Source organism: Eimeria acervulina, genomic scaffold (genome assembly GCF_000499425.1).
Source record: "Eimeria acervulina Houghton genomic scaffold, Eah_scaff207, whole genome shotgun sequence".
In the NCBI taxonomy this organism is placed as follows: domain Eukaryota; phylum Apicomplexa; class Conoidasida; order Eucoccidiorida; family Eimeriidae; genus Eimeria; species Eimeria acervulina.
This window is the reverse complement of record NW_013550047.1, coordinates 9,289-22,422: the sequence shown is the minus strand read 5'-3', so window position 1 is coordinate 22,422 and position 13,134 is coordinate 9,289. Positions and strand designations below refer to the sequence as shown.

Sequence of the window (13,134 nt, the reverse complement as noted above, 5' to 3'; positions counted from 1 at the left end):
GGAGGCCTGGAAGCAAGAGGGGGGTCTACCAGCTGTTTGACGACTCTTGTGCAAGTGTTTGATTCTTTTGCATTTCACTAATAATGTCTTGGGTTAATTAATACCCTGAACTCTCTTTTAAGTTTGTGCCACTGCATATTTACTGCGGATCGCCTGCAACTGCTACCCACACCCCACAGCTGGGGAACCTGCTAGCTAGCTACCTAGCTAGCCAGCTAGCTAGCTAGCTAGTGACTCGGGCAGCTTGTCTTTTATTTGAGGCCTTCAGTATCCTTAAAAAGCTAAACCCTAAACCCTAATCTTCTAGAAATGAAGAAGTGTTGGAGTTGCCACGCGATCTGACGCGCTGAAGCCAAACTTGAAGAGCCTCATGAGGGTTTACAGCCAAGGGTTTAGGGTTTAGGGTTTATGCTTGAAGATGTGAGTCTGTTCGGGTGAGAAGGCCAGGGGGCCCTCAAGTCGAAGGGCTGCGGTCTGACGACTTTGCTGACTCGAACTCATCTGCAGCAACAGCACACAAACCCTAAACCCTAAACCCTAAATCCTCAGGCGTTGGCTCCAAACGCTCAGACTGAACCATTCATCGCAAACAATTTGCTTCAGGCAAAAGCACGTACCTGAAGAACCGTTCGCTGACGGTCGCTTGCTGCTGCTCTTGCTGCTGCTCTTGCTGCTGCTGTTGCAGCTGCTGCGAATTGCACAGCCACAGAAAGAGGTAAGTCTAGCACTGCAGCAGCTCCTGCAGCAAGAGGCTCGGAAGAAGCAACAGAAGCAATTGACTAGATCGACAACGGGTAGCAGCAACTAGGAGACAAGCAGCAGCAGCAGCAGCAGCAGCAGCAAAGTACCTTTTAGTTTCTTGCTTTGTCTTGGGCTTGGGGACATCCGCCTCCACCTCTTCGATAGGATCCTCTTCGCTGCTGCTGCTACTGCTGCTGCTGCTGCGGCTAGTGCGAGCTCCTCTGGGGCTGGTGGCTGAGTTCTGGAGTCGGCCGGAGCGCCGCAGATTGCCTTGCTGCTGCTGCTGCTGCTGGAGCTCCTCCCGCTGCAGCAGCTGTTCTTCCCGCTGCAGCTCTTTTTGCTGCAGCAGCAGCCGCTGCTGTGCCTCCAGCAGCACCAAAGGGAAGGTCACAAGAGCAGATTCTGGCTGCAGCGCAGCATCAAGCACTCAGCAGGAACAGCATTCTAGCAGCAGCAGCAGCAGCAACAGTTTCTGCACACCAACACGAGCAACTGCTGCAGCAGAGCAGGCTGATAGCCTACCGAATTATCCTGCTGCTCTTGCTGTTTCAGCAAGACGGCTTCATTGGCTTCTTTGAGGGACGCATGCAGCGCTTCTGCCCTCCTGTGTTTGCTGCTGTCGGCTGGTGCTGCAGCAGCAGCTGAGGGCTCGGTCTTGACTACGCCTCCACCGCTGCTGCTGCTGCTGGCAGCAGCAGCAGCAGCATTGACACGCTGCAAGGCTCCTTCAGTCGCCTTCAGGGCCAAGCGCTTAGAAACGATGGGCCCCGGAGCCCCCCGAACCAACTCGACAACATTTCCTGCACGCAAACCCTAAACCCTAAACCCTAAACCCTTTATTCTGCGTCTTAAAGCACTCAGCAGCAGTTTATCTGTATGAACCGCGTAGAGCATCGTCAGGGTTTAGGGTTTAGTTGCTTTTCACAGGCGAGCCAGGGCTTGGGCTTAGGGTTTCGGGGGTTTAGGGTTTAGGGTTTACTGAGAATGCGCTGAGCAACAAGCAAAAGGCATTCAGCTGTGTCTGGGCTGGCCTTCCTGTAGAGCTCAAACAAAGACTGCTGCTGCTGCTGCTGCTGCGTCTCGCTGGTGGGCGCGCTGCTCTCTCTCGAATCGGGGGCGCTCCCTGCTGCTGCTGCTGCTGCTGCTGGAGGGTCTAGCCAGAGAGCAATGACAGCCGGAATTAAATCAAGAAATTTGGTGCTTTGCTGCAGCAGCAAGAGGGGCTGCAGCAATTCTTCCGTCTGCAGCAGCAGCAGAAAGAGTGTCTCCACAAACGCAGCACAAGACCAAGTGTCTTCCTCTGGTTCTGTCATATCGTTTTGTTGAGGTCTAGAGAGGCTATCTGCTGCTTCTGCATTTGCCAGCTGCTGCAGCGATGCAAAGCAAAACTGCAGCAGCTTGCGAAGCCCTCGCAGCAGCTGAGGTAGAGCAGGAACTGCATCCCTCATCTCTGCTGCTCGGGGTGCAGCAGCAGCACCTGCTGCTGCTGCTGCTAGTCTCTCCAACTCCTCGGGCTTTCCTGCTGCTGCTGCAGCAGCTGCAGCTGCATCCGCAACCTGTACGGCTACATCTTCGTCACCGCGTTTACTGCGTTGCTGCTGCAGCTGCTGCTGCAGTTGCTGCTGCAGCTGCTGCAGCTCAAACACTCCGCGAAGGCCCCGCCGTAGCAGCTGCTGCGTAGCAGCAGCAAGGGCCCCCAAGGCAGTCGCACGGGGCCCCTGAGGACCCCCTGGTAGAGAAGGAGACAGGCAAAGAGACAAGCAGCAAGCAATGCTGTTCTTGTCTTCAGCTGAAAGCCCAACAAGTGTTGGCGACATTATCTGCAAGACAAGCAGCAGCAGCAGCAGCAGCAGCAGTTGCAGCAGTAGCAGCAGCACCCGCAATGAGGCATCTCAAACTAAAACGCATGAAGGAGCGAACAAAAAAAGAGGCAGTGGCAGCCATTCGCGGCTACCAACGTAAACTCCACTAGCTGCTGCTGCTTCTGCTGCTGCTGCTGCTGCTGCTGCATTTAAGAACGTACATATTTTTCGTGCTCTCTGTATTGGTGCTGCAGCACAGGCTGCAGGTAAAGAGCCTCCAACAGCACTTCCAGTCTTGCCGCCAAGATCGCTTGCTGGTGCTCTTGCTGCTGCTGCTCTTGCTGCTGCTGCTCTTGGTGCAGCTGCTGGTGTCGCTGCTGCTGCTGCTGAAGAACGAGGCCCAGCAGCAGCAACTTCATCAGAACTCGAAGAGCAAATGATTGCAGCCTTTTTGTTGCTGCTTCTGTTGCAGTGACAACCTTCCACAGCAGGTCCAGCAGGCACTCTCCTGCTGCAGTTGCTGTTGCCTCCCCTCCCTGTTGCTGCTCCTGCTGCTCCTCTAGTTGCTGCTGCTGCTGCAGCTGCTGCTTAGCCATTTCCCGGCGCAGCATAGACGGGTGGCATAGCAGCAAATCCCCCAAAAATGCAACATAGAGTTCGCAGCGCTGCGTGTGCCCAGCGAAGTCCCTCTCGTGCTGCAGCGCAAACAGCAGCAGCAGCAGCAGCAACAGCAGCAGCAGGCACAGGACACGATTCAAAGATCGCACACTCCAGAGAGTGGAGACTTCAAGCAAAAGCATCAGCATAAAGGCCCCCCGCAACGCAAAACCGATCACTCGGAGCTCTCAACCCGACCCTATGCCTCAACTCATTAATCCTAAACCCTAAACCCTACACCCTAAGCCCTACACACTAAACCCTAAACCCTATACCCTTAAGGATAGAACCTAGAACCTGCATCTTACTTGTTTAGACTGTTCGATTGCCTCCTGCATTTTTTGTGCTGCTTCAGCAGCCGCTGCGTCTGCCTTGGCTAGCTGCTTCTGCAGCTGCTCCTGTTGCTGCTGCTGTTGCTGCTGCTGCAGCTCCTGGCGGAGATGCTGCGCCCTCTGTGTGTGGTGGTTGTGGCGCATCTGGAAGAGCTGCATATCGTGCTGCAGCTGCTGCAGCGCAGCAGCAGCAGCCTGCATTTGTTCGAGAGAGGTGAGCAGCGTGGCCTTGTAGGCCCGCAACTGATTTGCTATCTCCTGTTCTTTGCTGCTTCGGAGACAGAAGCACCCTAAGCTCTTGCAAACAAGCTGCAGCAGCATAAAGGAGGCGCAGCAGCACGGGCACAACGCAAGCAATGCGATGATGTTTTAGAGAGACAACTGTCTCCCTTTGGACTGTTTGGGATAGTCGGGGGATCGTTTGGGATCGTCTGAGGATCGTTTGGGATCGTCTGGAGACCCTAGTTGTGACCTTGTGGGGATCGTGTGGGGATCGTGTGATCTGCTAGCAAGTCTCCTGCAGCTATCCCTTTCTACTATCGTCTCTCTACAAGCCAATCTATGCAGAGATCGAGTGGGATCGAGTGGGATCCAATGGGATCGTTTGGGATCGTTTGGGATCGTTTGGGATCGAGTGGGATCGAAAGAGGCGGCAAGTCTCACGATTTCACACAGGTCATTGTGGAGTTCATGCCGCGGCAGCACCCTGTAGAGACAGTCCCTCCAAGTCTTGCTGCTCCTTTGCCAGCATTCAGCCCGGCTGTTGTTGTTGTTGCTGCTGCTGCTGCTGCTGCTGGATCCGAGGCATTCGCTGCAGCAGCAGCAGCGCGCTGCAATGCCTTCTTCATCGTTGCAGAAGAACTGCAGCGCTGGCAGCAGCAGAGACACCGGAAGATCCGTGAGGGCCCCATCTACCTCGGGGCTGCTGCTGCTGCGGGCGAAGTATGCGTCCAGAGTCGATACCACCCGCAGCCAGCGCTGCAGCAACAGCAGCAGCAGCAACAACAACAGCAACAACAAAATAGACGTTGTGAAGCGGGGATAGGGGGTGCATGTCAAAAGAGAGGGGTCACGTGGTGGGCTGTTTCACCTCCTAAACCCTAAACCCTAAACCCTAAACCCTAAGCCTTAAACATTTGAACCTGGTGCGGTAATTGCTGCCATTGGCGGTTTCTACCAAGAGGAAATTAGCAGGATTTAGGGTTTAGGGTTTAGGGTTTACCTGGTGCAACTCATTGCTTATGATGAGATAGATAGGCGCGAGGCGGCCGTAGGTCTCTTGGCTGTTGCTGATTTGCTGCTGCAGCGCCCGCAGCACCTGACTGTCTCCTTGCTGCTTTTGTTTCTTGCGGGGTTGCTGTTGCTGCTGCTGCTGCTGTTGCAACAGCTCTGCCAGCTCAACTGCTTTCTGCTGCAGCGCCACGAGCCGGTGCTGCAGCAGCAGCTGCTGCTGCTGCAGCACCTGCGTGCTGCAGAGGCGAGGGCTGAAGCCAAAAGGGTCCCCCTCACTCCCAGTACACAACTCCTGCAGCACGGCCTCATCGGAACCCGCTGCAGCAAAGCAGCAGCAGCACCAAGCAGCAGCAGCACAACGCAGCAGCAGCACAACGCAGCAGCAAAGATTATTGGGACTCATCAAATCTCCGCCACAGGCGCCCGCAGGCGTTTCTAATAGGGCTAAAGATCCAGCAGCAGCAGCTGCTGCTGCTGCTTCTGCAACAGCAGCAAAGGGCTATGCAGCAGCCGCAGCACGAGGACCAGCACCAGGCCCAACAGTAGCAACTACATCAACAGCAACAGAAGCAGCGGCAGCCATACAGCCATACAAGCGCCGGCAGCAACAAAAGCAGCAGCTGCAACAGGAGCAGCGGCAGCCGCAGCGGCAGCAGCAGCAGCGTACTTTCAAGAGGTTCGTGCAGCTCGGCGAGACAGGAACAAATTTTAGCTGTGAGGCCGCACTCGGCCTCCACCTGCTGCGGATGTTGCCGGCGCTGCAGCTGCAGCAGCAGCTGCACTGCCGCAGCAGCAGCTGTATTGCTCAGCCAGTATGCAGGCCATAAAGAATAGCCCCCTTGGGTGGCGATGCTGCTGCTGCTGCTGCTGCTGCTGCTGCTCCGGCCAGGCCATGGGGAAATGCTCTGCTCTGCGGGGCTCAAATTGCCCAGCAACAGCCGCCTCACATCCACTGCAGCCAACAACAAACCCTAAACCCTAAACCCTAAACCCTAAACCGTATATCCTACTCTCTAAACCCTAAACCCTAAACCCTAAACCTTATATCCTAATCCCTAAACACTTAACCTGCACGCATCTAGCTAGAGAGCGCACAGGGAGTGAACGCTTATATTGGGTGTGGGAGCCCACACCCAAAGCCAAGCTCTAAACCCTAAACCCTAAACCCTAAACCCTAAGCCCTCACCCAGGGGAGCGGAAGACAGCGTTAGCTCGCATGCTTCTTCAAGGAGACGGTCTGTATCTGGGGATGAAATCCCGCAGCAGCAAGCCAGCAGCAGCAGCTGCCGGACACACCCCAGCAGCGTCAGTTGGTGCTGCAGCGCAGCAAACACCCTAAACCCTAAACCCTAAAACCTAAAACCTAAACAGATGTTTTCAGGACGCACCAAGACTATCAGGAAACAGCTGCAGCAGTTGCTGCTGCACCCAAAACTCCTGCACTCAAGGAGCAGCGGTTGCGCCAACAGCAGCAGCAGCAACAGCAGGAGTAACAGAAGCAGCAGCAAACGCAGCAACAGCAGTAGCAGAAAAGAGCTCACGCTTTCAGCCTCTCTCTGGGCTTCGAGTAAGGAAGCCTCGCATGCTGCATCGGGTGCAGCAGCGGACGCCATCTGCTGCAGCAGCAGCAACTGCTGCTGCTCCACCTGCTGCGCTGCCTTCAGCAGCCGCACCAACAGCTCATGCAACTGCGAAATGTCTATGTTGCACCTGCAGCAGCAGCAGCAGCAGCAGTAGCAGGAAGGGCACAGCAAAACCACGGCGTCAACCCCCCAAGCCCTAAACCCTAAACCCTAGACCCGGATATAGAAAATGTCATACTCTAAACCCCTTATATCACGTCATCGCTAAACTGCAAACTAGTAGACCCAACCCCCCAGCCCCGTACCCGCAAACCCTAAAGCCCAAACCCTAAACCCTAAACCCCAAGCCCTAAACCCTACCGTTCGGCGGGCGTCGCCAGGTGCTCCGCGTACACCCGGAGAAGGAAGACCGCCCCTGGTGTTAATTCACTCAAACACTTCGCCCCGCGCCGCTCCAGCAGCCGCCGAATCCCTGCTGCTGGGCCTGCAGCAGCAGCAGCAGCAGCAGTTGTGGCAGCAGCTGATGCAGCAACAGCAATAGTTGCACCGGGCGTTGCTGCTGCTGCTGCTAGCAGCAGGTGCAGCAAAGCCTCTGCGCACTAAAGGCTGTGGCGGCCTTTAAAGCACAGGAAACAACGGCAGACAAAAACTTCGCAGCAGCAGCACCAACAGCAGCAGCAGCAGCAGCCCTGATGAACAGCGGCAGCAAGACAGAACCAACACCGGCAGCGAGATATGCGCCAGCACTAACAGCAGCACCATCATACTCAGAGGCAACAGCAACGATAGACGCAGCAGCAGCAGCAGCAGCGACAGCGACAAACGCAGCAGCAGCACAAGCAGCTACAGACGCAGCAGCAGCAGCAGCAGCAGCAGGGGTTTTACTGTCGTTAGGAAAGGCCAAGAGGAGCTCCTTGACTGCGAGCTCTACTGCGCCTTCTGCTGCTGGGAGGCACTCCCCCATGTCTTCAATAAAAGCAACAAGACCGCCGCATGCAGCAGCAAACTGCAACCGTTCCTGCTGCTCTTGCTGCTGCTGCACCTGCTGCTGCTGCTGCTTCTTGTCCTCTAAAGGATCCTGCACCAGCTGTTCTTCGGCTTTCTGGTCCTCGTGCTGATCCTGCTGCTGCTGCTGCTCTTCCTCCTCCCGCTTGCATTGCTGCTGCTGCTCTTGCTGCTGCTGCTGCTGTTGCCGTTGCTGTTGCTGCTGCTGCAGCAGCAGATCCCTCTGCTGCACCCACGTGCGCAGCATCTTGAGGCAGCTTCCCCTCACGGAGGCTGCTCTGTCGTTTAATCCAACTAATATTAACTCAGTCCTCTTCTGCGGTGTCACTGCGCCTTCAGCCCTGCTCACCAAACCCTAAACCCTAAACCCTAAACCCTAAGCCTTAAACTGCCTAAACAGCAGACACAGTTGAGCTAATCACTGCAGACGGCACTGTTGTGGGGAACCGCGGTACGGAACCACTAGGGTTTAGGGTTTGAGGTTTAGGGTTTAGGGTTTGGGGTATAGGGTTTGGGGTTTAGGGTTTGGGGTTTAGGGTTTGGGCGTACGTTGCGAGTTTGCTGTAGAGGGCCGCTCGCACCTCAGCAGCTGCATCAAAGGCCCTTGCCTGCAGCTCATGAGGTGCTTCTTCTGTCTCTGTTTGCTGTTGCTGCTGCTGCTGCTGCTGCTGCTGCTCCTGCTGCTCCTGCTGCATTTGCTCTTGCTGCTTCTCCTGCTGCTTTGGTTGGTCAGCTTGCTGCGGCTCTGCTGCCTCTTGCTGCTGCTGCTGCGGCTTGTGCTGTAGCAGCAGCAGCCGCTTCGTAGCAACACGCCGCACCGCAGGTGACTCATCGGTTAGAGACTGAAGAAATGCTGCCCTCACTGTTGGTTCCTGCAGCAAACCCTAAACCCTAAACCCTAAACCCTAAACCCTAGACCTTCGAGCCTAAACCCTAAACCCTAGACCCTAACCCCTAACCCCTAAACCCTTGATCAGGATTGAAGAGCAATAGCCTGCGTAGAGAACTGACTGCTAATTGCTGCACTGTCTTGTCTCCCCGCTGAACCCCCTTAGGGTTTAGGGTTTAGGGTTTAGGGTTTAAAGCCCACCGTTTGCAGATTCTCCAGCAGCAGCAGCGCAAACTGTCGTTGCTGCGGGTCTCTTCCTTGCTGCATGAAGGCGAGACACTGCTGCACGTGCTGCTGCAGCAGAGATCCTGGGGCTGGCCTCAATTCTGCTGTTTGTTGTTGCTGCTGCAGCAGCTGCTGCAGCTGCAGCAGCAAACATGCGGCGCCCAACCTCACCGGCCGCTGCTTTGCCATCAACAGCGGCAGCAAGCGTCCCCACAGCCCCTGCAGCAGCAGCAGCAACAGCAGCAGCAAGATATTTCAAAGAACAGCAAAACTGCAGCAGAAGCTGAGCAGACCATAGCAGCAGCAGCAGCAGCAGCGGAAGCAATACGCACGTGTAGGAGCGGATACTGCTGCTCCGGGGCTTCGTCGGTTTCCTGCTTGTGCATTTGTTGCTGCTGCTGCAGCTGCTGCTGCTGCTGCTGCGAGTTGTTGTTCTCGTCTGCACCACCGGCAGCTTTGTGAGTGTCCCCCGCAGCAGCAGCAGCAGCAGCAGCAAGCTCATCCGTCCTCAGCAGCAGCTGCAGCGGAAGCGCAGCAATGCGGTGCCCCTCGCGCTGCGGCATCCTCGGCAGCAGCAGCAAGAGGCGGCAGCAAAGACGGAAGACAGCCTCTGAGAACTGGTTCAAATCCACTTCTTGGTTGCTGCTGCTGCTGCTACTGTTGCTGTTGCTGCTTCTGTTGCGCTGGCTGCGCTTGCAGACGGAGCCTGCAGCAGCAGCTTGCTGCAGCAAACCCGATAAACGCTGCAAAGCAGCAGCAAGGGATATGCTGCGGTGTATGTACAACTTGAACGTCCCTAGCATCAGCTGCAGCCAAGAGGGCAATTCCTGCGCTGCTGCTGCTGCATCTGCTGCTGCTGCTGCATCTGAAGGATCTGCAGCAAGACGCGAGGCAGCAGCAGCAGCAGCTCGCCCACGACGCCGTTTTACGTGCTGCAGCTCCTGCGGCTGCTGCTGCTGCTGCAGCGACTGCTCACCCTTGACTGGGAGAAAGCCACCAAGGGCCTGATGCAGGCTCTGATTGCTGCTACTGCTGCTGCTGCTGTTGCTGCTGCTGCTCTTGCTGCTGGCGCGTTCATCGCTGCTTGAGAAGCAGCTGCTCCTCCTGCTGCTGCATCTCGACAGCAGCGACCTGGGAATCTCTGAGGTCTCGGACTGGTCTGCTGCTGCTGCTGCTGCTGCTGCTGCTGCAGCAACAGCAGCAGCATTTCGTCCCCTCTTCATGCTATGGCAAGTAATGTTGATGCTGCTTCTGCAGCTGCTGTAGTTGCTGTTGTAGCTGCTGCTGCAGTTCCTGCAGCAGCTGCTGCTGTCTATGTAGATCCTGCTGCCGGTGAAGCTGTTGCTGTTGCTGCCTTTGTTGCTGCAGCTGCCGGTGCAGTTGTTACTGCAGCTGCTCCTGCCGTTGTTGTTCCAGCTGATGCCGTTGTTGCTGTCCTTGCTGCTACCGTTTCTGCTCTAGCTGCTGCTGCCTTTGCTGCTGTAGCTGCTGCTACCCTTGCTGGTGTAGCTACCGTTGCCTTCGCTGCTCTAGCTGCTGCTGCGATTGCTGCTCTAGCTGCTGCTGCAGTTGTTACTGCAGCTGCTGCTGCTTTAGCTGCTATAGCTGCTGCTGCAGCAAAGGCTGCTGCTGCAATTAATGCCTTATTGAGCGATGCCGCGTTGTCTGCCTGCGGCCCGGTGTTGGACAGAAGAGGGGCCCTGGGGTTTAGGGTTTAGGGTTTAGGGTTTAGGGGATATGCAAGGGACTGCCAATGAGGCTGAGGTGTACAGACACCCCAGGGGGGCAGCAGCAGCGCAGCACTAGCCCCTATAGGGGCCGAAGCTGTGGGGTTTGCTGTTGCTGCTGTTGTTATCGTTGCAGTTACAACGCTGCTCTATAAAACACTAAACCCTAAACCCTAAACCCTAAACCCTAAAGCCCTGCTGCTGCTGGCTTCCGTTGCTGCTGGGGGGCCCGGGAAGCTGCGGTGGGGTTGCTGGTTGTTAGAAGCTATGATAGTAGGCGTGTGCACTCTCTGTTTGTTTATTTCAATTAAAAACTTAAAAAGATATTAAAAACAAAGACAAGAGAGTTTCCTATAAAATAAAACGACTATGCATGCGCTGCTCTACACATCGCATCCCACAGCAGCAACCGCTGCTGCTGCAGCAGCAGCAGCTGCTGCTGCTGCAGCAACTGCTGCAGCAGCAGCGCCAGCGGAAACAAAGGCAAAAAAAATGAAACGCAGCAATGCTGCTGTCTCCGCTTCTTCGCGTGCCGGTACCGCTGCTCTTCTTGCTGCTGATGCTGCTGCTGCGGCTGCAGCAGCAGCAGCAGCAGCACCAGAAGCAGCAGCCTGTGCCTCCTTGACATCCAGCTAAACCATTCCCTGCAGGTTACTCTGCAGCTTACCGAGCAACAGCACCAGGTGCTGCTGCATCAGGATCTGCTGCTGCAGCAGGATTTGCTGCTGCAGCGGGATTTGCTGCTGCAGCAGGAGTTCCTGCTGCTAAATCCCTCCGTCTCCCTCTTGCGGTGTACGTACAACCCACCCCTTCTGCTATTTGCATGCGCCGCCAGTTTGCTGCTGTCTTCGCTCGCTGCCACGCATGCTGCAGCAGCAGCAGCCTCCCTACCTCCCCGAGGCGGGCCTTTCTCTTGGTGTTGCTTCTGCTGCTGCTGCTGCTGTTGCTGCTGCTGCTGCTGCTGCAGCTGCCGCCCAGGGCAGCAGCAGCAGCAGAAGACCCGTCTGTTGCCTCTAGCAGCAGCAGCAGCAACGAAGGCTTGCTGACGCTGCAGCTCCCAGCAGCCCTCGCAACACGCCGCAGCAAACGCCTGTACAGCCGGGGGACTTCTGATCGCTCCAGCACAGATAACCGGCTCTTGCTGCTGCTGCTGCTGCTGGTACTGCTGCTGCTGCTGCTGCTGCAATTGTTGCTTGCATTTTCATTGTTACTTGTTCTATCGTTGTGGCTGCTGCTCATCTGAGACGCCCCTAAGGGGTGGTGCGGTTCTTCAAGTTTGCTGCTGCAGCTGCTGCTGCAGCTGCTGCTGCTGCTTCCCGCCTTTGAACTTTGCGGTGCGCTGGCATGCGGCAATTCGAGCGGCGAAGAAACGGCTTTCCCGCTGCTGCTGTTGCTGCTGCTGCTGTTGCTGCTGCTGCTGCTCTGCAATCCAAGCAGCCGCCTCGTCGGACGCAGCAAGGCTGAGCTGAGGCCTGTGCTGCGAGCAGAGATAACTCCCAGCAAGCTGCTGCCCCACGAGAACCCAGCAGCAGCAGCAGCAACAGCAGCAGCAGCAGCAGCAGCAGCAGGAGCAGGAGAAGCAGTAGCGAGTGCTGCGCCTGCTGCCTCACGCCTTAACTGCCCTGTGCCGTCTCTGCTGCTGCTGCTGCTGGGTGCTGCAGCAAAACGAGACTCAGCAGAAGCAGCGGGTCTTGTATCAGCGTCAGCAGCAGTATCAGCAGCGTCAGCAGCAGCAGCACGCCTAGGAGGGTGTCTATCTACAACTCCCCCCCATGAGCGCCCAGCTGCCTGGCGCGGCTGTGCTGCTGCCTTCCAACGGCTGCGCCAACCCGTAGGCCCAGCAGCAGCAGCTGCTGCTGCTGCTGCTGTTGCTGCTGCTGTTGTTGCTGCAGTTGGTGCAGCAGATGGCGTCGCAGACAAAGCCACTGTCCAGTCGACTTGCTGCTGCTGCTGCTGCTGCTCTTCCTGTTGCTCTACTCCGGAGCCCTGCTGCTGCTCACTTTGCTGCTGCTGCTTCTGCTTCTCTATAGCATCACCCGGAACCTGCTGCTGCTGCCGCCGCTTCTTCTGCGGCGGCAAGTCCTCTGCTGCAGCAGCAGCAGCTCGATGCCGTGCAGATGCTGCTGCTGCAGCTGGAGACTTTGCCGCTGCTGTTGCTGCTGCAGTTGTTCCTGCAGTGGTTGCTGCTGTTGCTGCTGCTGCTGTTGCTGCTGCTGCGCAACGGCTCGCCGCAGCGCGGGCCCGCACTGCAGCAACTGCTGACGACACCGTCCCTGCCGCTGTTGTTGTTGCTGCTGCTGTTGCTGCTGCTGCTGCTGCTAATCTCCTGCGTCCCTGTCGAGAGACAATAGGAAGAGTTACTGCTGCTTTATCTCGTGCTGCTGCTGCGCTAGCTGCAGCAGCAGCAGCAGCACTGCTCAGCCTGCTCAGAGGGAAATGCAGCATCGGTGCCTCAGGCTGTGCAGCTGCGGACTCCAAGTCAACCCCCTGCTGCTGCTGCTGCTGCTGTTGAGGCTGCTGGCAGCAGCCACAGCTGCTCCTGCTGCTGCTCTTGCTGCAGCCGCAGCACCCGCTATCGCCCTGGCAGCCGCAACAGCAGCAGCAGCAGCAGATGCTGCTGTTGCTGCTGTGGCAAGCCTCAATGCATCCTTCTGCGGGAGAAAAATCGCTACAATCGCACGTGCTGCCGTTGCTGCTGCGGGTGCTGCTGTCTCCCCGCTGCTGCTTGCTGCTGACGCTGCTGCTGCGGCTGCTGCTGCAGCTGCTTCTGCGTTTGCTGCTCTTGCTGCTCTTGCTGCTCTTCCCTACACGGCAGCCTTTCACCCGGCTGCGGCTACGCGCGATAGGCTTCCTGCTGCTGCAGCACCTGGTGCTGCTGCAGTTGCTGCTGCTGCTTCTGGGGCAACGCTTGGTGGATAGCGGCTCGTCGGAAATACCTGG

At 56.9% G+C, this 13,134-nt stretch overlaps 2 protein-coding genes across 2 annotated transcripts in view; both read right to left on the bottom strand.

Annotated features, from left to right (window-relative positions):
• Positions 1–454: 454 nt before the first annotated feature.
• On the bottom strand, positions 455–9,690 carry EAH_00025450 (hypothetical protein, conserved; the record flags this gene model as incomplete). Its single annotated transcript, XM_013396632.1, has 17 exons — positions 455–501; positions 618–739; positions 849–1,147; positions 1,264–1,541; positions 1,721–2,561; positions 2,765–3,238; positions 3,509–3,841; positions 4,196–4,510; positions 4,755–5,083; positions 5,433–5,717; positions 5,952–6,081; positions 6,307–6,475; positions 6,709–6,832; positions 6,949–7,694; positions 7,903–8,225; positions 8,444–8,686; positions 8,800–9,690. 17 exons carry the CDS (start codon positions 9,688–9,690, stop codon positions 455–457), a joined length of 5,949 nt encoding a protein of 1,982 aa, XP_013252086.1.
• Positions 9,691–10,857: 1,167 nt separating this feature from the next.
• The window catches only part of EAH_00025440 (hypothetical protein, conserved), a gene marked incomplete at both ends in the record, with an annotated part of 3,470 nt that continues 1,193 nt past the window's right edge, over positions 10,858–13,134 (bottom strand). The window contains 2 exons of the mRNA XM_013396631.1: positions 10,858–12,774; positions 13,061–13,130. Coding sequence (XP_013252085.1) covers positions 10,858–12,774; positions 13,061–13,130 — 1,987 coding nt within the window. The remainder of the gene's footprint in view (positions 12,775–13,060; positions 13,131–13,134) is intronic.